This window comes from Phocoena phocoena, chromosome 6 (genome assembly GCF_963924675.1).
Source record: "Phocoena phocoena chromosome 6, mPhoPho1.1, whole genome shotgun sequence".
NCBI lineage: Eukaryota > Metazoa > Chordata > Mammalia > Artiodactyla > Phocoenidae > Phocoena > Phocoena phocoena.
The window spans coordinates 33,504,536-33,530,017 of record NC_089224.1 but is presented as its reverse complement, the minus strand read 5'-3'; the positions used below and the strand labels follow the sequence as shown (position 1 = coordinate 33,530,017).

Here is a 25,482-nt window from a genome sequence, read left to right as displayed (position 1 = left end):
GCAGAGGGGAACCTATAGATGAAATGATACTTTTAAGTACACAAGGGACACTCAACCAAGGTAAGACCATAAACTGGGTCATAAAAACAAACCTTGGAAATTTTAAATAATTGAGCCATATAAGTATATTCCTTGACAATAATGGAATTACACTAGAAATCAGTAACAGAAAGATATCTGGAAAACTCCCAAATTAAAATGCTTCTAAATAATTCATGGGTCAAAAAGAAAGTCTTGAGGAGCAATTAGAAAATATTTTCAACTGAACAAAAATGAAGTTACAATATGTCAAAATTTCTGAGATGCAGCTAAAGCAATGCCTAGGAAAATTTATAGTATTAAAGGCTTAAATTTAAGAAAGATCACAAATCAGTAATCTAAGTTTCAACCTTTAGAAATTAGACAAAAAGCAAATGAAACCCAACAAAAAATAAAAATAAGAGCAGAAATCAAAATAAAAACAGAAAAATAAGAGAAAAATCTTTTTTTTTTTTTTTTTTTTTGAGGTACGCGGGCCTCTCACTGTTGTGGCCTCTCCCGTTGCAGAGCACAGGCTCCGGACGCGCAGGCTTAGGGGCCATGGCTCACGGGCCCAGCCGCTCCGCAGCATATGGGATCTTCCCAGACCAGGGCACGAACCTGTGTCCCCTGCATCGGCAGGCGGACTCTCAACCACTGCGCCACCAGGGAAGCCCAGAGAAAAATCTTTTAAAATATTAGTAAAATTGATTAACCTCTAGATAGAATGGCCAAGGAAAAAACAGAGAAGACATAGACTAGCAATATCAGGAACAACAGAAGGAAATGACTACAGACCTCACAGATTTTATTAATAGAATAAGGAAAACTACATGCAAGTATTTGACAACTTGGATGAAATGGACCAATTTCTTGAAAGATTCAAGCTGCCAGAACTCATTCACTCTCTTCTGAAAACAGAAGAGGAAACACTGCTCAATTTACTTTGTGAGGCCAATATTACCCTGATACCAAAACCAGAAAAGAAAACTAGGGACCAATATCCTTCATGAACACAGATGCAGAAATCCTCTGTAAAATACTAGCAAACAAATCCAGCAATATAGAACAAGAGTAATTCTTCATTACCAAGTTAGGTTTATCCTAGAAATGTGCCGCTAAGTAAGTCAACATTTGAAAAATCAATAATTCACCACACTGACAAAAGAAAATCCACACTGTCTTATCAATCAATAGTAAAAAAGGATTTGAAACTATTCATTCATGACAAAAGTCCCAGGGAATCAGGAATAAAAGGGAACTACCCAGATCTGATAAAGCGCATCTACAAAATATCTACAATTTGGTGTAGTAATGGTGAACAACTGAATGCTTTCCCTCTAAGATCAGTAACAAAACAAGGATGTCTGCTCTTTATTCACTCTATTCAACAGCATATTAAAAACATCAGCCAATGCAACAAGGCAGGAAGAAGAAATAAAAGCATACTTGCCAGAAAAGGAAAAATAGGAAACTTATCAGTCCCTTGCAATGTGTGAGCTTTATTTGGATCCCACTTGAAAAAAAAATCTTTTGCAAGAGAATGAGAAGACAAGCTAGACTGAGAGAAAATATTTGGAAATGACACATCTGATAAAGGACTGTTACCCAAAGTATACAAAGAACTCTTAAAACTCAACAAGAAACTGAACAACTGAATTAAAAAATGGGCAAAAAATTTTAACAGACATCTCATCAAAGAAGATATACAGATGGCAAATAAGCATATCTGTAAAGATGCTCTGCATCATAGGCCATTAGGGGAATTGCCAATTAAAATAAGGAGACTGCGCTATACAACTACTAGGATGGCCAAACCAAAACAGATAACACTACCAAATGCTGCAATGATACGGAACAACAGGAACTCTCATTCACTGCTGATAGGAATACAAAATGGTATAGCCACTCTGGAAGACAGTTTAGCAATTTCTTACAAAACTAAACATACTCTTACCATTCGATCCAGCAATCACCCTCTCCTTGGTATTTACCCAAAGGAATTGAGAACTTATGTCCAGACAAAACCTGCACACAGATGTATATAGCAGCTTTATTCATTAATGCTGAAACTTGGAAGCAACCAAGAAATTCTTCTACAGGTGAATGGATAAATAAACCTTGGTACATCCAGACAATGGGATATTATTCAGCAATAAAAAGAAATGAGCTATCAAACCATGAAAAGAACCATAGAGGAACCTTAAATGCATACTACTAAGTCAAATAAGCCAAGCTAAAAGGTTACGTACTGTATAATTCCAACTAGACGACATTCTGGAAAGAACAAAACTATGGAGACAGTAAATGGATCAGTGGTTGCCAAGAGTTAGGTTAGAGGTAGAGCACATACACTATATATTTGTCAAAACACCAAGAGTGAATCTTAAACTATGAACTCTGAGTGATAATGATGTGTCAATAGAGGTCCATTAATTGTAACAAATGTGCCACTCTGGAGCAGGATGTCGATGGTGGGGGAGGTTAAAGTAGGGGGAGCAGGGAGTATGGGAACTCTGTACTTTCTGCTCAATTGGCTGTAAATCTAAAACTGCTCAAAAAAGTAAAGTATTTTTTATAAGTTAAAACTACATAGTAATAAATCCATGCCAACATTACACTTAAAAAATCATTTTGAAACAATGGGGAAATTCTGGACTGGTGAAATTAAGACATTGTTAATTGGTAAAGCAGGATAATATATTGCATTTTTTAAAGGGATCCTTAGCTTTTAGAGATACATGCTGAAATATTAAAGGATGAAGTGATATAAGGCATAAGAGATGCATCAAAATAATGCGGTATGTAGAGGGGCCTTAAGGGAAAGTACACCTGAAACAAGACTGGCTCCAAAATTAATTGTCAAAGCTGGGTGAAGGATTCATGGTGGAGCTAATTTAGGATTATCTCTACTTCTGTATATTTAAAATTATCCATGATTTAAAAATTAAGAAAAGGGCTTCCCTGGTGGCGCAGTGGTTGAGAGTCTGTCTGCCGATGCAGGGGACACGGGTTCGTGCCCCGGTCTGGGAAGATCCCACATGCTGCGGAGCGGCTGGGCCCGTGAGCCATGGCCGCTGAGCCTGCGCGTCCAGAGCCTGTGCTCCACAACGGGAGAGGCCACAACAATGAGAGGCCCGAGTACCACACACAAACAAGAAAAAAACAATTAAGAAAAAAATTATAAAGAGGGAAGATTAACTGCCAAACTAAAATTTTATACCCAGTGCAAAATCCCTCAAAATGAAATCAAAATAGACATTTTCAGACGCACAAAAACAGCATTTGTTACCCAGCATATACAGACTACAGGAAATGTTCCTCAGACAGAAGAAAATGATCCTCTCCTAGATGAAGGAATAAAAAAATAGAAAGAATAAATTGAAATAAAAACCGACTTTATAAAGCATTAGTAACAATGTCTTGTGTTGGAAGGAAGAAAATAAAAGAGAGAGGAAAGAAGGAAGGAAGGAAGATCAAGTGTAGTCCACAGGCAGGTGAACAGTGTTCAACTGTTTTAAGGTTCTTGAATTAACTGGAAAGTACAAGTACTTACTGATTTAGACATTTTATAAGATGCATATAGTAATCTCTAGGATAACTACTAAAAGAATAGTTTAAGCAGCATGCATCTACCAACCTAATAAAAGGGGCAACTGGGAAAAAGGGGGGGAACAATTGGAATAATACGAAACAATACAAAAGAAAGAGAAAAAAGCAACATAAGAGACAGGAAAAACAGAAATCAAATAGTATAATGGTAAACGTAAACCTAATGTATCAGTGATTACATAACAGACTATGTGTTAAAAAGATAAAACTGCCGGACTGGATTTAAAAACCCAACTTCATGCTGCTTAAAAAAGATATATACAGGGCTTCCCTGGTGGCGCAGTGGTTGAGAGTCCGCCTGCCGATGCAGGGGACACGGGTTCGTGCCCCGGTCTGGGAAGATCCCACATGCCGCGGAGCGGCTGGGCCCGTGAGCCATGGCCGCTGAGCCTGCGCGTCCGGAGCCTGTCCTCCGCAACGGGAGAGGCCACAACAGTGAGAGGCCCGCGTAACGCATAAAAAAAAAAAAAAAAAAAAAAAAAAAAAAAAAAAAAAGATATATACATAAACTACTAAGGAAAAGAAGGATTGAAAATAAAAAGAATGAATAAAGATAGTCCATGTAAAAATTAACCAAATAAAGTTAATGAGGCTACTCTAATTGACAAAGCAAACTTTTTTCTTAAACTGAAGTGTAGTTTATTTACAGTGTTGTGTTAATTACTGCTGTACAACAAAGTGACTCAGTTATACATATATATACATTCTTTTTCATATTCTTTTCCATTATGGTTTATCACATGATATTGAATATAGTTCCCTGGAAAAAGCAAACTTTAATACAAAAGCAGCTAGGACATTTCAACATTATAAAGTGTTCAACTCACAAGAAGATAAAACTTTAAGTGTATATGTACATAGAAGATAAAACTTTAAGTGTATATGTACATAATATAGCTTCAGAATACATAAAGCAAAAATCAAATTGAACTACAGAGAAAAACAGACTAATCCAAAAGTACAGTAAGATATTTTAGCATATTTACCTCAGTAACTGATAGAATAAAATAGGGCAAAAAAAAAAAAAGATATAAAAGCTCTGAACAACAAAATTAACTGATGACCCAACTGGCATGTATAGAACACTGTACCCAACAACTACAGAATAAGTATTCTTTATAAATACATTTACAAACTTATATACTGGGCCATAAAGTAAGTCGACATATTTCAAAAATTTTAAATCATATGGAGTATGTACTTTAACTACATGCAAATTAAACAGTACCTTGCAATTAAACAGTACCAAAAAGATGAATCAATAAAATATTAGTTCAATTGGAAAAGATTTCCTAAACAGGACACAAAAAGATTTAGCCATAAAAAAGGCACAATAAATTAAACTATCATTAATAGAGTAAAAAGATAAGCAACAGAGAAAAAATATCTACAATACCAAAAACCAACAGAGAGCTTGAATCCAGATTTTATACATAAAGCATGAAAATCAGCAAGACACAACCCAACTGAAAACTGGTCAATAGACTGAAATAGGAACTTCACAAAAATGAAATCTAAATGGCCAATAATACAAACAAAGGGGACTCATCCTAATTAACAACATCAGGTAACTTTAAAACCAGTGACACACCCACTGAACAGTCCAGTATGAAGACTGTTACAGGGACTTCCCTGGTGGTCCAGTGGTTAAAAATCCACTTTCCAATGCAGGGAATGAGGGTTCGATCCCTGGTGGGGTAACTAAGATCCCACATGCCACAGGGCAACTAAGCCCGCACGCCATAACTACAGAACCCACATGCTCTGGAGCCCGTTGGCCACAACTAGAGAAGCCCAGGTGCCGCAACAAAAGATCCCATGTGCTGCAACGAAGACCTGATGCAGCCTAAATAAATAAATAAATAAACAAACTGGTTGTACTATTTAAAAAGACTGTTACAGACTGTTGCAGAGGATTTGGACCAACTGGAATCCACATATATTGCAAACAGAAGTATAAATTCACATATTTCAGAAAAACATTTCACAGTAGAAGCTGAATTTATGCTTATTGTATGACTCAACGATTCCACTTCTGGGATTTTATCTAACGAATTACGTGTTCACAGGTACACCAAAAGACACGTTCAAGGAAGTTCAAACTTTATTACCCCAAAACTTAAAACAACCCAAACCTTCAACTGTAGAACAAATTGTGATATATTCAATAGACTGTTACACATGATGACAACACATGAACTACAACCACATGTCACCATGGATCAATGTAGAGCAAAAGCAGCCAATCACAAATGACAATAAACTACGTTATTTCATTAACATAAGTTATCATTAACATAAGTTAAAAGAGAAAAAAAGGGGCAAAAACCATAGTGTCAAAAGTGAGAAAAGTTGTAGTTAAGAGGAGGTGGTGATTGTAAGGGATCACAAGTGACATCTGGGAAGTTGATAATATTCTGCTTCTAACTTTTGTGCTAATAAATGAAGCTGTACATTTATGTGTGCATTCTTCTGTACTATACTTAAATTAAAATAGGTTTCAAAGTTGATTGTGAATGCCCTACACATAAGAAACAGCAGAAAGTCGAAATGTAAATGACCAACTTTCCTGAGCATCCAATTTCAAGTGACTCAACTAGCCAGAAATCTATCATATACCTGGTCTTGGGTAGGTCATCAGAAGCAAATTCGGATGAAAATACCCTAGTTTTAAGAGTCACAGATGTAGAAAACAAACTTATGGTTTCCAGGGGGTAAAGGGGGAGGGATAAATTGAGACGTTGAGATTGACATATACATACTACTATACATGAAATAGAGAGCCAATAAGAACCTACTGTATAGCACAGGTAACTCTACTCAATACTCTGTAATGACCTATATGGGAAAAGAATGTAAAAAAAGAGTGGATATACGTATATGTATAACTGATTCACTTTGCTGTACACCTGAAAACACAACATTGGAAATCAACTATACTCCAATAAAAATTTAAAAATAAATAAATAAAATTTGTCGGGGGGGGGGGGAGATACCTTAGTTTTAGGTAGCAGACCAGAATGGCTATAAGGCGTAAATCACAGCAGGAATGATCACTCAAGAGTAAGAGACGGTCATCCATGAACATCATTATCTAGCATCAAATGCTTATAGAACAGTTGTGAATAGTTTAGTTGAGCCCTTAGTAATATTTAAGGGCTGGAATCCTACTAGCCATGAGTTGTCAGTGTTAGGAAGGATAGGTGGGCTTTCTGGACAGACTAGGGGCTTCTCTATGGTGTATCCTAGATGCAAAAGAGTAAAATCCTAAGGCACACAGTTCAAAAAGCATTTACATTCATTGCTAATTTAGCAGCTACACTGTGCCTGGAACCACACCCCCACATCATCTCATTCAATCCTCACAACAAAATCTCAAGAAACCAAAGTCCTTAACAAGACCCATAAGAAATAACTTCCTCCTACAGAACCACAGCATTGTTGAAAATTAGCATCACTGATACTAGGATCCTCTAGCCTCATTGAACTCTTGGTTCTGAGGGGCACCTAAGGCAATTCAAAAGTATGAGTTTATAGCACTTCATGGTGAAAGTTGGAGAGCATTATGACAGATAGGGTACAGCTATACTTCTAGTGCCATACAAAGGGAAACTGTATAATCTGACTACTTATTATAATCTAATTCTTATACAAATAAATTTTACATTTCAAACAACAGATGTCAAACAATTTAGGTATTAGAACTACTCCCAAATAGACTAATGTAATATTCACTTACTCTGAGTAAGTTACCCAAAGCTTGGAACAAACTTACAAAACCCAAGGATTATGACGCTCAGCTGCCTGCCACTCCACTAGAAACAAAAATGAATAAATCTTAGTGTTTAACTGTACCATATCAAAGAGATATGCTATACTTTTCCAAATAAGCTGCATTTTATAAAATTTTAATCCAAATATGATCAACTTAAACAATGTTATGTTTGTAGAAGAGCCAAAAATCCTGCACATACTTCATATATCCTTAAACTTCTATTCTGCACTCTAAAATAAGGCAGAGGAAATAGCTTACAGTGGCTTCAAATTTTCCAAAATTTGATCTCTAACATTTGAACTTTACTTCTATGTCTGTTTTACTTACTAAACTTTTATTGAATACTACAACAAAAAATCAGAAACTAAGTAATACTGACTCAGGAAAAAAAACAATTAGCTATCTTAAAACTTCTCAAAGCAGCTTTAGACAGAGGCAGTCCACAAACACTATTCGTCTGCAGAAACATAAAACTTATTGCAACAAATGCCTGAGTCTGAGTAACCTTAAAGTACCCTCATTAAAAAACATTGCATAGGGGCTTCCCTGGTGGCGCAGTGGTTAAGAATCTGCCTGCCAATGCAGGGGACACGTATTTGAGCCCTCGTCAGGGAAGACCCTACATGCCACGGAGCAACGAAGCCTGTGTGCCACAACTACTGAGCCTGTGCTCTAGAGCCCGTGAGCCACAACTACTGAAGCCCACAAGCCTAGAGACTGTGCTCCGCAACAAGAGAAGCCACCGCAATGAGAAGCCCACGCACCCCAATGAAGAGTAGCCCCCGTTCACCACAACTAAAGAAAGGCCCGCACACGGCAACAAAGACCCAACGCAGCCAAAAATAAATTTTAAAAATATATATTAAAAAAAAAACATTGCATAAATCTTACACGAAGATGTTGGGTATAAGATAAACTAGAGACATAAGCAGCTATATGAGAAAAGGGCACCTTCTTATAAATATAAAACTGAACACTCAGTCAAAAATGTTATAGTGCATTATCAATAAAAATGTAATTTCTAGGAGTTTCTATGACCTAAATCTAACATCCACAAACTAAATGCTTCACTTACACAAGCTCACATTCTTCCTTCTACTACAAAAAAATTAAGACTCAATTCACTGGCAAACAAAAGCGTACAGGAGGAAAGAAACCAATACAAGTAAAGTATATAAACTCTGAGCCAGGTACTTTTACATATTATCTCATGAAATCCTCCAAACAATCTAGTGAAGCAGATATTATATCACATGTTAAAAATGTGGCCTGTGCACTAGTCCCCTCCACCAGGAAGCCTACACAACCCACTGAACCAACCATAGCCACTGGGGACAGACATTAAAAACAACGGGAACTACGAACCTGCAGCCTACAAAAAGGAGACCCCAAACACAGTAAGATAAGCAAAATGAGAAGACAAAAAAACACACAGATGAAGGAGCAAGATAAAAACGCACCAGACCTAACAAATGAAGAGGAAATAGGCAGTCTACCTGGAAAAGAATTCAGAATAATGATAGTAAAGATGATCCAAAATCTTGGAAATAGACAAAATGCAAGAAACATTTAACAAGGACCTAGAAGAACTAAAGATGAAACAAACAATGATGAACAACACAATAAATGAAATGAAAAATACTCTAGATGGGATCAATAGCAGAATAACTGAGGCAGAAGAACGGATAAGTGACCTGGAAGATAAAATAGTGGAAATAACTACTGCAGAGTAGAATGAAGAAAAAAGAATGAAAAGAACTGAGGACAGTCTCAGAGACCTCTGGGACAACATTAAACGCACCAACATTCGAATTATAGGGGTTCCAAAAGAAAAAGAGAAAAAGGGACTAAGAAAATATTTGAAGAGACTATAGTTGAAAACTTCCCTAATATGGGAAAGGAAGTAGTTAATCAAGTCCAGGAAGCACAGAGAGTCCCATACAGGATAAATCCAAGGAGAAATACGTCAAGACATATATTAATCAAACTGTCAAAAATTAAATACAAAGAAAGCATATTAAAAGCAGCAAGGGAAAAACAACAAATAACACACAAGGGAATCCCCATAAGGTTAACAGCTGATCTTTCAGCAGAAACTCTGCAAGCCAGAAGGGAGTGGCAGGACATACTGAAAGTGATGAAGGAGAAAAACCTGCAACCAAGATTACTCTACCCAGCAAGGATCTCATTCAGATTTGATGGAGAAATTAAAACCTTTACAGACAAGCAAAAGCTGAGAGAGTTCAGCACCACCAATCCAGCTTCACAACAAATGCTGAAGGAACATCTCTAGGTAGGAAACACAAGAGAAGGAAAAGACCTATAATAACGAACCCAAAACAATTTAGAAAATGGGAATAGGAACATACATATCAATAATTACCTTAAATGTAAATGGACTAAATGCTCCCACCAAAAGACACAGATTGGTTGAATGGATACAAAAACAAGACCCATATATATGCTGTCTACAAGAGATCCACTTCAGACCTAGAGACACATACAGACTGAAAGTAGGGGATGGAAAAAGATATTCCATGCAAATGGAAACCAAAAGAAAGCTGGAGCAACAATTCTCATATCAGACAAAATAGATTTTAAAATAAAGACTATTAGAAGAGACAAAGAAAGACACTACATAATGATCAAGGGATCGATCCAAGAAGAAGATATAACAATTGTAAATATTTATGCACCCAATATAGGAGCACCTCAATACATAAGGCAAATACTAACAGCCATAAAAGGGGAAATCGACAGTAACACATTCATAGTAGGGGACTTTAACACCCCACTTTCACCCACGGACAGATCATCCAAAATGAAAATCAATAAGGAAACACAAGCTTTAAAAGATACATTAAACAAGATGGACGTAATTGATATTTATAGGACACTCCATCCAAAAACAACAGAATACACATTTGTCTCAAGTGCTCATGGAACATTCTCCAGGATAGATCATATCTTGGGTCACAAATCAAGCCTTGGTAAATTTAAGAAAATTGAAATTGTATCAAGGCTCTTTTCCAACCACAACGCCATGAGACTAGATATCAATTACAGGAAAAGATCTGTAAAAAATACAAACACATGGAGGCTAAACAATACACTACTTAATAACGAAGTGATCACTGAAGAAACCAAAGAGGAAATCAAAAAATACCTAGAAACAAATGACAATGGAGACACGACGACCCAAAACCTATGGGATGCAGCAAAAGCAGTTCTAAGAGAGTAGTTTATAGCAATACAAGCCCACCTTAAGAAACAGGAAACATCTCAAACAACCTAAGCTTGCACCTAAAGCAAGTAGAGAAAGAAGAACAAAAAACCCCAAAGTTAGCAGAAGGAAAGAAATCATAAAAATCAGATCAGAAATAAATGGAAAAGAAATGAAGGAAACAAGAGCAAAGATCAATAAAACTAAAAGCTGGTTCTTTGAGAAGATAAACAAAATAGATAAACCATCAGCCAGACTCATCAAGAAAAAAAGGGAGAAGACTCAAATCAATAGAATTAGAAATGAAAAAGGAGAAGTAACAACTGACACTGCAGAAATACAAAAGATCATGAGAGATTACTAAAAGCAACTCTATGCCAACAAAATGGACAACCTGGAAGAAATGGACAAATTCTTAGAAATGCACAACCTGCCAAGACTGAATCAGGAAGAAATTGAAAATATGAACAGACCAATCACAAGCACTGAAATTGAAACTGTGATTAAAACTCTTCCAACAAACAAAAGCCCAGGACCAGATGGCTTCACAGGCAAATTCTATCAAACATTTAGAGAAGAGCTAACACCTATCCTTCTCAAACTCTTCCAAAATATAGTAGAGGGAGGAACACTCCGAAATTCACTCTATGAGGCCACCAACACCTTGATACCAAAACCAGACAAGGATGTCACAAAGAAAGAAAACTACAGGCCAATATCACTGATGAACATAGATGCAAAAATCCTCAACACAATACTAGCAAAGAGAATCCAAGAGCACATTAAAAGAATCATACACCATGATCAAGTGGGGTTTATTCCAGGAATGCAAGGATTCTTCAATATACGCAAATCAATCAATGTGATACACCATATTAACAAACTGAAGGAGAAAAACCATATGATCATCTCAATAGATGCAGAGAAAGCTTTTGACAAAATTCAACAACCATTTATGATAAAAACCCTGCAGAAAGTAGGCATAGAGGGAACTTTCCTCAACATAATAAAGGTCATATATGACAAACCCACAGCCAACATCATCCTCAATGGTGAAAAACTGAAAGCATTTCCACTAAGATCAGGAACAAGACAAGGATGCCGACTCTCACCAGTCTTATTCAATATAGTTTTGGAAGTTTTAGCCACAGCCATCAGAGAAGAAAAGGAAATAAAAGGAATCCAAATCGGAAGAGAAGTAAAGCTGTCACTGTTTGCAGATGACATGATACTATGCATAGAGAATCCTAAAGATGGTACCAGAAAACTACTAAAGCTAATCAATGAATTTGGTAAAGTTGCAGGATACAAAATTAATGCACAGAAATCTCTTGCATCCCTATACACTAATGATGAAAAATCTGAAAGTGAAATCAAGAAAACATTCCCATTTACCACTGCAACAAAAAAGAATAAAATATCTAGGAATAAACCTACCTAAGGAGACAAAAGACTTGTATGCAGAAAACTATAAGACACTGATGACAGAAATTAAAGATGACAGAAACAGATGGAGAGATAGACCATGTTCTTGGATTGGAAGAATCAACATTGTGAAAATGACTACACTACTGAAAGCAATCTACAGATTCAATGCAATCCCTATCAAATGACCAATGGCATTTTTCACAGAACTAGAACAAAAAATTTCACAATTTGTATGGAAACACAAAAGACCCCGAATAGCCAAAGCAATCTTGAGAACGAAAAATGGAGCTGGAGGAATCAGGCTCCCTGACTTCAGACTATACTACAAAGCTACAGCAATCAAGGTAGTATGGTACTGGCAGAAAAACAGAAAGACAGATCAATGGAACAGGATAGAAAGCCCAGAGATAAACCCACACACACATGGTCACCTTATCTTTGATAAAGGAGGCAGGAATGTACAGTGGAGAAAGGACAGCCTCTTCAATAAGTGGTGCTGGGAAAATTGGACAGGTACATGTAAAAGTATGAGATTAGATCACTACCTAACACCATACACAAAAATAAACTCAAAATGGATTAAAGACCTAAATGTAAGGCCAGAAACTATCAAACTCTTAGAGGAAAACATAGGGAGGACACCGTATTATATAAATCACAGCAAGATCCTTTTTGACCCACCTCCTAGAGAAATGGAAATAAAAACAAAAATAAACAAATGGGACCTAATGAAACTTAAAAGCTTTTGCACAGCAAAGGAAACCATAAACAATACCAAAAGACAACCCTCAGAATGGGAGAAAATATTTGCAAATGAAGCAACTGACAAAGGATTAATCTCCAAAATTTACAAGCAGCTCATGCAGCTGAATAACAAAAAAACAAACAACCCAATCCTAAAATGGACAGAAGACCTAAATAGTCATTTCTCCAAAGAAGATATACAGACTGCCAACAAACACATGAAAGAATGCTCAACATCATTAATCATTAGAGAAATGAAAATCAAAACTACAATGAGATATCATCTCACACTGGTCAGAATGGCCATCATCAAAAAATCTAGAAACAACAAATGCTGGAGAAGGTGTGGAGAAAAGGGAACACTCTTGCACTGTTGGTGGGAATGCAAATTGATACAGCCACTACGGAGAACAGTATGGAGTTTTCTTTAAAAACTACAAATAGAACTACCATATACCTCAGCAATCCCACTACTGGGCATATACCCTGAGGAAACCATAATTCAAAGAGTCATGTACCAAAATGGTCATTGCAGCTCTATTTACGATAGCCCGGAGATGGAGACAACCTAAGTGCCCATCATCAGATGAATGGATAAAGAAGATGTGGCACATATATACAATGGAATATTACTCAGCCATAAAAAGAAACGAAATTGAGCTATTTCTAATGAGGTGGATAGACACAGAGTCTGTCATACAGAGTGAAGTAAGTCAGAAAGAAAGACAAATACCGTATGCTAACACATATATATGGAATTTAAGAAAAAAATGTCATGAAGAACCTAGGGGTAAGACAGGAATAAAGACACAGACCTACTGCAGAACGGACTTGAAGATATGGGGAGGGGGAAGGGTGAGCTGTGACAAAGCGAGAGAGAGGCATGGATATATATACACTAGGAAACGTAAGGTAGATAGCTAGTGGGAAGCAGCCGCATAGCACAGGGATATCAGCTCAGTGCTTTGTGACCGCCTGGAGGGGTGGGATAGGGAGGGAGACGCAAGAGGGAAGAGATATGGGAACATATGTATATGTATAACTGATTCACTTTGTTATAAAGCAGAAACTAACACACCATTGTAAAGCAATTATACCCCAATAAAGTTGTTAAGAAAAAAAAAAAAATGTGGCCTGTGAGGCTCAGAGGCATCAAGCGCCTTGCCGAAAGTCAGATCTCTCAAATTCCAAGGTTCATGCTCTCTCCAAAATGCAGACCACATTTCAATGTTAATAATGACAACACCCTTTCCCTACTTCTCAAAATATTAATAAAAACACAAATAATCATAAATAGTGGAATGAGTTAGCTCTACACATGCCAATATGGAAAGACTGCAAAGATACAAATAAAAAGAGTAAGGTAAAAGTGTGGGTAATAATCCATCTGCTTAACAGGAATAAATAGAAAATTATATATGGGTAAATAGAGAAACACGTTTCCGGACCGAATCAGATAGATAGATACACATTTAGAGTAACTTTTTTTGAACGGGTCCCCTTATTTCATACTTTTCTACATCATTTGAACTTCCTAAAGTAACAGCATGCATAATGTATTTCATTTTCTTTGCAGTCTGTATTTTAAAAATGAATAAAGCCATATCCTTTATGAAAACTGGAGAGAGCTTTAAAGGCTATACAAAATTTATCAAAAACATTTTACTAGTCTAGAAATCTGTATAGAAGCTGCTTAATCAATAAACCAAGCAGTCTGTGTTGTCATATCTACAGAACATCAAACTAACTCAGAATGGCATGAACTTACCTGGAACAAACCAGAGTTCATATCTTCTTGTAATGAAAGTATTTGCAAGATAGAGGCGCATATATATACATTTTATTTATGCTTATAATAAATGGAATTTGTTCGGTATGTTAACTCAGTAATATTTGCATCAAACAGATTTGAAGATAGCAACTTTAGTCTCTTAATAAATTCCCAATCCTAATTTTAATGGGATTTTCTTTTTAAGCTGCTCAGATACAAAAACAACTAAAATAATGCCTTTAGACATTTGACGAATAAACGTCACATTTTTCTAAGTAAATCACTTTGTTAAAATAGTCCCAACTAAGTACAAAATACTGCAAATAAATCTTTAAAACACTATTTGTTCATTCACTCAATAAATATTTGCATTACTCAATGTGTGCCAAGTGCAATACGAGGTAGGTACAATGGGATTAAGAGGTAAGCAAAACACCCCTACCTTTGTAAATTCTGACAGTATGGGGTGGAGAGGAAAAAGTCCATATAATCACAAAATGGTATCAAGAGATTATAGTCATTGATCTAATTTAGATTGATGAGTCCAATCAACCTTTAATGAACTGACATTTAAATAAACCCAAAGGCTGAAAAGCCAACCAGAGGAAAGTCAAGGCAGCTTGGAGCAGTGGTTAGGTGTGGGCTCCAAAGTTAGTCACTGGATTTCAATCTAGGCTGCACTATTTAACAGGCATATAAATTTAATCACATTACTAATCTGAGTTCCGGTTTCTTCACTTTAAAAAAGAGGAAACAACAGTACTTTCACCATAAAGTGAAACTTAAAAAAAATAACAATAATGCAGTATGCCTTGATAAGCCTGGAATAAGTACTGTTATGTTACTGTCATTAGCAGCATTGGCAAAAGCTCAGAAAGGGAAAGAGCTAGTGATAGTTGGAGGGAAAGACTTAAAAATGGCTGAAATGCAGTGAATAAAGGGGGAGAGGTAAGTAGGGAATGAAGCATGAAGACTTTATTAGCTATGCTATCTAATTCGGAAGTCTCTAACCAAATGTGGTTATTGAGCACTTGAAATGGGGCTAGTCCAAATTGAGATGTGCTGTGTGTGTAAAATACACACCAGATCTTGAATGCCTAATATGAAAAAAAAAGTAAAATATCTCAATTTTTAAAATATCAATTACATGTTGAAATGATACTTAAGATATACTAGGTTAAATAAAACATATTTAACATTACAATACCCAAATGATAGAAACAACCCAGTGACACTGACAGCTGAATGGATACACAAAGTGGGTATATACATACAATGGTATACACATACAATGGAGCATCATTCAACCTTAAAGAGGACGGATATTCTGTCACATGCTACAACATGGGTGAAACTTGAGGACACTACGCTAAGTGAAAGTCAGTCACAAAAGGGCAAATACTATGATTCCACTCTTATGAGAAACCTATAGTAGTCAAATTCATAGAGACCAAAAGTAGAATGGTTGTTGCCAGAGGCTGGCAGGAGGAGATAATGGGGAACTATTGTTTAACAGGTACAGGGTTTCAGTTTTTCAAGGTGAACAGAGTTCTGGAGATGGATGGTGGTGATGGTTGCACAAGAATATGAATGTATTTAATGTCACTGAACTGTACACTCAAAAATGGTTAAGAGGGTAAATTTTATGTTCTAAATATTCTAATAAAAAATTAATTTTATTTTTGAAGTGGCTGAGAGAACTTAAATTACATATGTAGCTTGCATTATCTCTATTGGTCACACTGTTAAACTTAAGTCATGGCAAAATTTTCCAATGAGAAGGGTTTTGAGGAAGTGTGACAAAATCGAGATCCAGTAAGCCCTAATGCCCTAAAGGCAGGGGTCAGCAAACTTTCTGTAAAGGGACAGATAGTAATGCTTTCAGCTCTGTGGGCCACATGGTCTGTCCTGAAAGCATAGATAATAGAGACGTGCATGGGCATGGTGGATTTGGCCCACTCTAGTTTGCTGACACCTGCCTTAAGACACCCACTGTAAGCAATGGCTCCTACCAGCTAGACTGCTGAATTTTCAGGAATTGTGTAAGCCAGTTTAAAATCAGTAGCCTAAAATCTTCCATGGTGAGAGGTATTTACAAATGGAAATCAGCAAACACTACAGTAAAATCAGTGCTGTTTTTCCCCAAAGAACTAGTTGATAAAACATTTAGCAGCACACCCTACTTTATGTAAAGAATTAACTTCTCGGGCTTCCCTGGTGGCGCAGTGGATGAGAGTCTGCCTGCCGATGCAGGGGACACGAGTTCGTGTCCCGGTCCGGGAAGATCCCACACGCTACGGAGCGGCTGGGCCCGTGAGCCATGGCTGCTGAGCCTGCACGTCCGGAGCCTGTGCTCCGCAACAGGAGAGGCCACAACAGTGAGAGGCCCGCGTACCGCAAAAAAAAAAGGAAAAAAAAAGAAAGGCTATTCTAGAATTGTTCCAGTAACCAGAAGCGAGAGTGAACACCCTGTGGCAGTCAAGAGTGGTTAGCTAAGGCGAGAGCAGTTTAAAACGAAGCTGTGAGAGGAGGGCTAGAAACCAATGAGATTATGTACACACTCAGCCATCCAAATCCACAAATGCAGAGGGCGACTGTGGAACTTGAGCATTTGTGGGTTTTGGTATCCACAGTGGGTCCTGGAACCAATCCCTGGCAGATAGCGAGGGACAACTGTACTGCATTCAGTAATGACTGAACAACTGGTAGTAATTATTAATTACACATCATGCATATGACAGATTCACTTGTAAACAAATATTTACTGAACACATACTATGTGCTAAGCTCTGGTAACACAATAGTGAACAATCACAGATCCTCTCTAGCAAAAAAAAAGCATTAATCAAATAATCACATATAGACTTTAAATTGTAATAAATTATGACCAAAAACAGGGTGCTGTGAGAAAGTACGATGGGGAATCCCAATCAACTCTGGAAAATCAGGGATACTTCTTTGAGAAAGTGACCTTTGCACTGAGAATGGGCAAAGAGTAGGAGGCGTTCCAGGTAGCAAGAACAAACTGCACAAAACTCCTGAGGCAGGAAAAAAAATGTGATTAACAGGTCAAGGAACTAAGAAGTCAATAAAGCAAGAGCCAAGGAGGAAAGATGGTGTCAGAATGGAGACACAGGATAGAATCTTATCTCACAGGGCCTCATGGCCACATTACATAAGTCCAAGATCAATGGGGAGCTGTTAGTTTTATGTAGAGAATAAAATGATCTGATTAATATTTTTCAGAGATTGCTCTAGGAATTAATGGGGGAGACTGACCAGTAGGCTACCACAGTTTCTAGGCAAGAAATAACGGTAATTTATTGAAGTCAATCTTCAATCCTTTTTTTAAATTAATTAATTTATATATTTATTTTTGGCTGCCTTGGTCTTCACTGCTGCGCACGGGCTTTCTCTAGTTGCAGCGAGCAGGGGCTACTCTTTGTAGCAGTGCGTGGGCTTCTCATTGAGTTGGCTCCTCTTGTTATGGAGCACAGCTCCAGGCGCGTGGGCTTCAGTAGTTGTGGCACGCCAGTCTCAGCAGTTGTGGCTCACGGGCTTAGTTGCTCCATGGCATGTGGGACCTTCCCAGACCAGGGCTCGAACCCGCATCCCCTACATTGGCAGGTGGACTCCCAACAACCACTGCGCCATTAGGGAAGCCCAATCCTCAATCTTATAAGTATCTACGTAATCTATTAAATACTCCATTGCATCAATTTTTGGCCTCAGGACACAACTCTTACAAATTTGAACCCCCAGAGTTTTTGTTTATGTAGGTTATATCTATTGATATACTAGAAATTAAAACTGAGAAATCTTTGAAAAATTCATTCAAGATAACAAACTCATTACATTAAATACCTTTTTTATGAAAAATAGCTATTTTCCTAGTTTGAAGAATAGCACTGTTTTAAATTTTTGCACATCACTTTAGTCTCATAATAGAAGCCAATTGGATTTTCACATCTAAAAGATTCTGAAAAAGTACGCTGCTTGTTTGTGATAAAACTAGAGTGAAAAACACAAATAACCTCTCAGAACTATCATGAAACTAATTTTGATCTTATGATCCTCCGAGAAGGGCCCTGGTGACCCCCCAGACCATATTAAGAACTGCTGCTTGAGCAACAGGAAGCCAAGCAATCACAGTAAGGTACTTCATAGCAATTAGGAAGACTACGATCAAAGACAGACCAATAACAAGTGTTATACACAATGGAAAGTGATTGGAATCCTCATGCACTTCTGGTGGGAATAAAAATTGGTACAGCCACTTTGGAAAATAGTTTGGCAGTCCCTCAAAAAGGTAAACACAGAGCTATCACATGACCCAGTAATTCAACTCACAGGCATATGCTCAAGAAATATGAAAACATATGGCCACAAAAAACTTGTATAAGTATTCACATAGGCGTTATTCATAATGGTGAAGAAGTAGAAACAACCCAAATGTTCCTCAACTAATTGAAAAATAAAATGTAACATATATATCCATACATGGGAATATTATTCAGCAATAAAAAGGAAGTACTGATACATGCTACAACATGGATAAATGTTGAAAACATTATGCAAAGAAACAAGCCAAAAGTTTTCAAAATCTGGTGTGTATTTTATCCCTACAGCACATTTCAAATCAGTCTAGCCATATTTTAAGTGTTCAACAGTCAGATGTGGCTGGTGGCACCACTGTGGACAAGAACTCTAGATCTACCCTATAAACTATAATTTTAAATGATGTTTGTGATGATGACACTGATGCAATATAATTTCTCTTATCAAGGAAAGGTTCACTTCTATTCAATACATAATATTTACGTTATGTCTAAGTATGCTAGTATTTTTCTAAAAGATTCAAGTGACAAAGGTATTTTCTAAAACTAGAATACACACTGCCTGAATACTTCAGGTGACTGCATTTCAAAATCTTACACTATCATCTAGAGAGCCACAAAAATCCCAGAACAAGCTAGTTAGGAGCTAGTATACAAAACGGCCCTTCCCATTCTCTGCACTAATTTTAACCACTCACACACAGACAACATTCCTCTGGACTTCATCTTGTTTAACACTTAGAAATCCTCAAACTGTTTCCAACAGAAAATAATGAATAATTAATAGAAAACATAATCTCATACACAGGGACTTTTTGCCATTACACATTTTTAAAAATCTATCTACTTATATTATGAAAACCCTTATTAATGAAATCATCTTGGAACATACATAGTGAAGTTTATATTCTAACCACCTTTAGTTAGAAATTTAAACATTACTCAACTGATTCTGAGTACGCAATGAAAAATAAATTTCACTTTAATTTTAAAAAAGTATAAGCTTTATTATCAATTGAACAAGTTAAGAGTGTTAAATACAAACTGTATTAAAGTATCTTGTTTCTGCCTGTTATATACAAACAGAAATTGAGGGAAAAACAAGAAAATTAATAACCACCTTACAACTTTTTTATACCTAAGAGATTTAATATAGTTTCATCAATTATTAGAACATGTTCATATAAATACTACTTCAGCATAATGTATTGAGAATTTACATTATATAGAAACAGTGAAAGAAATTTTAAATTGCAGAAAATGGGATTTGCCTGATAGAAAGCCTAAGCTTTCAATATCATCCTTTTGTAGGTCTTTTGCTTACCCTCTTTACCTCTAAGATTAGATAAGAATTTTCTGAACCAAATACTTCCCAATTTTTTACTAAACATTTTTAGTGAAATCTCAACGTCATTAAGTTTATTTTAATGACAAATTTTAATCTGTAGCAAATAGTTTAAATCTGTGAAACCCTTAGAAAAAATTTAAAATTATAAAATGACAGATCCTTTTTTTTGTGCTTCAGGTGGAATTTTACAAACCATGTGAAAACTACTTTTCTTATTCTTGTACATTTTTCTGTATGTACTTCCCCTAACAGAGCCCATAGGTAGTTCAATTTGTCTTCTGGTTCTTGACGCAGTGATGAGCTTCAATCTTTATCACGTTTTCTGCTTCAACAGAAAGTATTCGTCAAAACAAAAATTCAACTGCCATGACAAAAAGTTGCTACAGAGACTTTAATTTTATCTATTAAATTTTTACTTTGGTTACAGAGGAGTAAAACTAAAACTTGCACAGAATTTGAAATTCTAGTTTCACCATCACAAAAAGTTAAAAAATCCTCACAGATAAAAGCATAATAAACTGAACTAAATGAATTCTTCTATTTACAAAATATTGACTTTATTTCTAATCTTTTACAGTAAAATACTGAAAGCAGCCAGGATGGCGAAGACCTGAACCAGGAATCCTAGATAGAACTACAGGCTTCAAAAGTTAATATGGCTACACACCCACTAAAAAAAGACTGATACTATCAAATGTTAGGAGGAATGTGGAGCAACGGGAATTCCCATGTACTGTCAGTGTGACTGTAAAATGGTACAAGCACTTTTAAAAAACATAGCTCCTTATGAAACTAAACCTACAGCTACGCTATGACCCAGTCATTCCACTTCTAAGCACTTGTAACAGGAGAGATAAACACATTTGTCCAACAATACAGATTTGTATAAGAGTACTCATAGCAACTAACTGGAAAGAGCCCAGGTGACCCTCAACAGGAAAATGGATAGATTATGGTGGTATATTCATACAACGGAAGACACAGCACTGAAAAGGAAAGAACTACTGAGGATACACGAGACTTAAAAACACTAAGCTGAATGAAAAAGCCTTTCCCAAGAGTACATACCATATAATCCCACTTATGTGAAATTCTAGAATAAGCAAAACAAGTCCATGGAGGAAAAATATCAAAACACTGGTTGACAGAGGGGAGTGACTGAACTGACTGGAAAAGGGCAAGAGGGAACTTTCTAGTTAATTACGAAGTTCTACAACTCCATTAGGCTTCGGATTAAACAGGTGTATGTATTTGTGTAAACTCGTGGAATGGCAACCGTGCGCATTTCACTGCAAGTCAAACTTACGTAAAAAAAAATTTTAAGTTAAAAATTGAACTCAGGTTAATGATATGCACATTGCTTAAGTGCTTTTTAAGGGTAACATGTACTAATACTTGCAACTTACTTTGAAATGCACCCAAAAAATCAAATTGACTGATAAATGATTAATTGTGCCATACAGCAAATAAAGCAAAACTCTAATTTAGGTGAGGGACACATGGGTGTTCACTGCACATTTCAATTTTCCTGTAGGCCGCAAAATATTAAAATGTTAAGGAAAATTTTTATAGGAGAATTGAGAGACCAAAAGAAGTGATTCAATAGGTGGTCAAAGTTTCTCACTACACACCACCTTTCAGAATTACATTAAAAAATACCCCAATCATTTATTATTCCTAGGGAAATCTGTAGGTACATTTCAGGAATTTTTGCTTCTTCATAAACTGTTCACATTGCCTGAAATCAATTCAGTAATTAGGGCAATATCCTGGGACGTATATTCAACAACAAACTAAAACGATTTGTTAAATTCCTCAAGATTATTAACTACAAAATTTGTATTCCTGAACAGATTTTAAGCCGTGAATTATTTTTTATTTTTCTCCAGTAACTCCAATTTCGTTCTCTTTTATCAGATTGCAAGCGCTAGTATCTGAAGAACATAGCTATCCCTCTAAAATGAAACAAAATCCTCCCCAACGATTAGCATCTAAGGGATAACAAATATACTTTAAAAAGAAATCCAGCAAGTCGTAACTGAAAGTCATCCACCTTTCTCCTTAAGCCTTGTACTATTAAAATGCGGCTGAAAGCAATTTCTACATTATAGTTAATTTTTTCTTTAAAGACTGGAAGGTGGGGAAGATTTCAGCAGAACTAAATGTACACGTGATCCTCACCCCCCAAAATCCACCTTAACCCGCAGGCAGGTAAAACAATGAGCACCCCCTCTTTTTTTTCCTTCATGAGACAAAACCGCGGACTAGGCTAAGGCAAACCCTCGCCCAGCCTCCACCCCGCCTGGAGCCAGGCGGCGGGTCCCTTTCCTTTGTGAGGAGCCGGAGGGAGGCGGCTGGGGGCGGGGAGCTGGGGGAGGCGGCTGGGGGTCTGCGGAAGCCCGAGCAGGAGGAAGGCGCTGTGGAAAGCGGCGTCGGCACATTCCGCAAACAGGCCGCGCGGCCCCGCCACAAACCTCTGCGGCGTCCCCAGGTGCAAACCCACGAACCTGGGTGTGATCTAACTTGGGAGGAGGCCCGGGAGAAAAGCCGAGGGCAGCTCCGGGGACGACCCCCTCCTCCCAGGCCCTTGCAAAAGCTTCTCCCGCCGCGGGAGGAGGTCCTGCCGCCATCCCCACCCCGCCCCGAGCCTCGGGCGGCCCTCACCTGCTGGACGGAGCTATTCTCGGGCACTGCGAACTCCTCCTTCTCCTTCGGGGTCTTCACGGTGACTTTCATGATCTTGGGTTCCGTGGAGGCAGCGGCGGCGGCGGGGGCGCCGGCACCTTCGGCAGCGGCGGCGCTGTCCTGGGAGCTCGGAGGGCCGCCGCTTTCACCATTCTCGGCCATGGCGGCGGCGGTGACTCAGGCGCGCAGGAGGGAGCGGGCGAGCAAGGGGGAGCCAGGGGACGCCAGAGCCGGCCAGCCCGAGCAGCGGAGAATGTGGGGCACGTCGCCTCAGTGACAACGGGCGCAAGGCCGCCGTAGCGGGCGAGGGGCCGCGGAGCTTGGCGTGGGCTCCGGCGCAGGCCCGGCTCGGGCGCTCAGCAGCCGCCGTGTGCTCAGACGCCACTCGGTCGCAGCGACATCCGCAGCCGCCGCCGCTTCTCCTCCCCACCCCTCCCCCCACGTCCCTCCGCCGGCGCCGCGCGGGGCACGCCGGGTAACGTGGCTGGCGACGTCGCCGAGTCATGCCTGCCTGCTGCCGCTTGGAGCTCTGGCCGGTTTTCTTTCCCTCTCCCGTTCCATTGCAAAGCGTAGGCGCGTACAGAGAGAAGGACTAAAAACAAAGTGGGGCGGAAGAGGTCAGTTCATTCCTTTTTACCCCTTTACCAAAAAATGAATTTGCGGCTTCTGGGAGGCACCGTAAGGGCGCACCGGGATGACGTCACGGCTAGCGAAATTACTGGAAAGGGGGCTCGACCACTGGGCGCTGAGGTCGGAAATACGCCTGCGCGCTGGCGGGCTAGGTAGTTTCTTCCACCCAGTCATCTCACACCCCGCGGTTACGGTGCGCGCCCACTCCGCGCCTGTGCTGGCTTCGCATACCCCACTGGGAGGAGGGTCTGAAACATGCCTGCGAGGTTTTTTTGTGGTTCATTTTTTTTTATGTGGTTCATTTTTAAATGTGCTTAAGTTTTGCATACTTGAAAAATTTTAAACGCTTGCTCTTACAGTCCAGTGCGCCGGAGGTGAAAGGTTAATGGAGGAAAAAAAATCCTTATCATAACGAAGGGAAAATGGTGTACGCGCCTGTAGCTTACCCTGCGCAGTTACGCGGAGTCATTGCTCCACGACCAGAGCTTCCCACCCTCGGGTCAGCCCGGTTTGGTCAGGTGATCAGGCCACCTGTGTTGACAGTGGCCTTCGCTGACAGCCCTGCTAGCCCACCCCTGAATTCTCTGTGAATGCGGTTCCCCAGGATGTTTGGGGCAGAAACAGGGTACCCAAGGAGTGCCCACCCAACTGGGACAGTTTAATGTAGCTGAGGTGTTCATTTTATATTCTATCAAATTAAGTTACTGCTCCATTTCAGACTTTAGGTGGCATTAAAGGTAGTTGTTCAAAAATTATTATCGATGTAGTATGGGTACAAATAAGAAACAGGAAGTTAATTTTCCCGTAGAGAATTCTAAATTTTAAATGACCTCGTCATTTGCCTTTAAAGATGACTTGCAAGGAATGTACAATACTGGACCTGAACTTTATTAACAGTATTGCAAATGTAAACTCTTGACACCACACCGTGTATGCAAAGATACACTGTATTTCTGTTCTTAAACCATACAACTGTGTTCTGGCTATAAGTACTCTTGCATGAAGAACACTTTTTAGCAGAGCCATTTTGGAATCTGTGTCTAAGAGAAGTTCTTAAAGTATAAATTGCAATATAGACATCATTTCATATCAGCTATGTTTCTGGCAGCATTGTTCAATAACATGAACAAATTACACAAGGCTTTCTGCTAAAGGATGACTATTTGCTTATGTTTACATGTGAAGTAATCATTACTTCTCAAGGTAGAAAGTTCCACCACTGGAAAACCATTTATATCTAACCCTACGCTTATGAAATTGCTCTATAATTATCTGTGTCTACATTAATTTCTACAAAATTCTGATGTCTATGCACAATTTATGAAGTAATATAATTTATCTATAAGAATATACGGTATAGTAATTCATTATGGCCCTTTTTAGAAACAATCCTACCTTTTAAGAAACTGTTGGATGTGTGGGTCTAGATCAGGGATCAGCAAACTTTCAGAGAAGACCAAATAGTAGATATGTTGGGCTTTGTGGGCCATACATTTCCTGTCTCAAATACTCAGCTCTGCCCTTGTAGCACAAAGCAACCATAGACAATACATACATGACTAAGCCTGGCCGTGTCCAAGTAAAACTACTTACAAAAACAGGCATAGGATCTGATTTGGCCCACAAGATCTAGATTTCTATTTGAATTTCTTTTGAATGATTTTTGTTTATTAAATAGTCTGGAAAAAAATTACAAGAGCATATTTCATTCATTCTATAAACATTAATTGAGCACGTTAATGTTTAAATACTGTGTTGAGGATACAGAGACAAATAAGATTCAGTCTCCGCCCTCAAAAACCTTGCGGGGGGGGGGGGGGGGGGGGGTGGGGGTGGGGGGGTGGGGGGGTGGGGGTGGGTGTTAGAAGAATGAAGGGAGGTGGAGATAAGCAGTGCTGTGGTAATATATGT

General features: G+C 38.3%; 1 protein-coding gene across 2 annotated transcripts in view; it reads right to left on the bottom strand.

Moving 5' to 3' along the window:
* The window catches only part of UBQLN1 (ubiquilin 1), a 47,391-nt gene extending 24,070 nt beyond the window's left edge, over nt 1-23,321 (bottom strand). The window contains exon 1 of one of the 2 annotated variants that reach the window (XM_065878416.1): nt 22,921-23,321. In XM_065878416.1, the coding sequence (XP_065734488.1) occupies nt 22,921-23,103 (183 nt within the window). In that variant the 5' untranslated portion in view covers nt 23,104-23,321. The remainder of the gene's footprint in view (nt 1-22,920) is intronic. The other variant, XM_065878417.1, reaches the window with a different exon arrangement.
* Nucleotides 23,322-25,482: the final 2,161 nt, after the last annotated feature.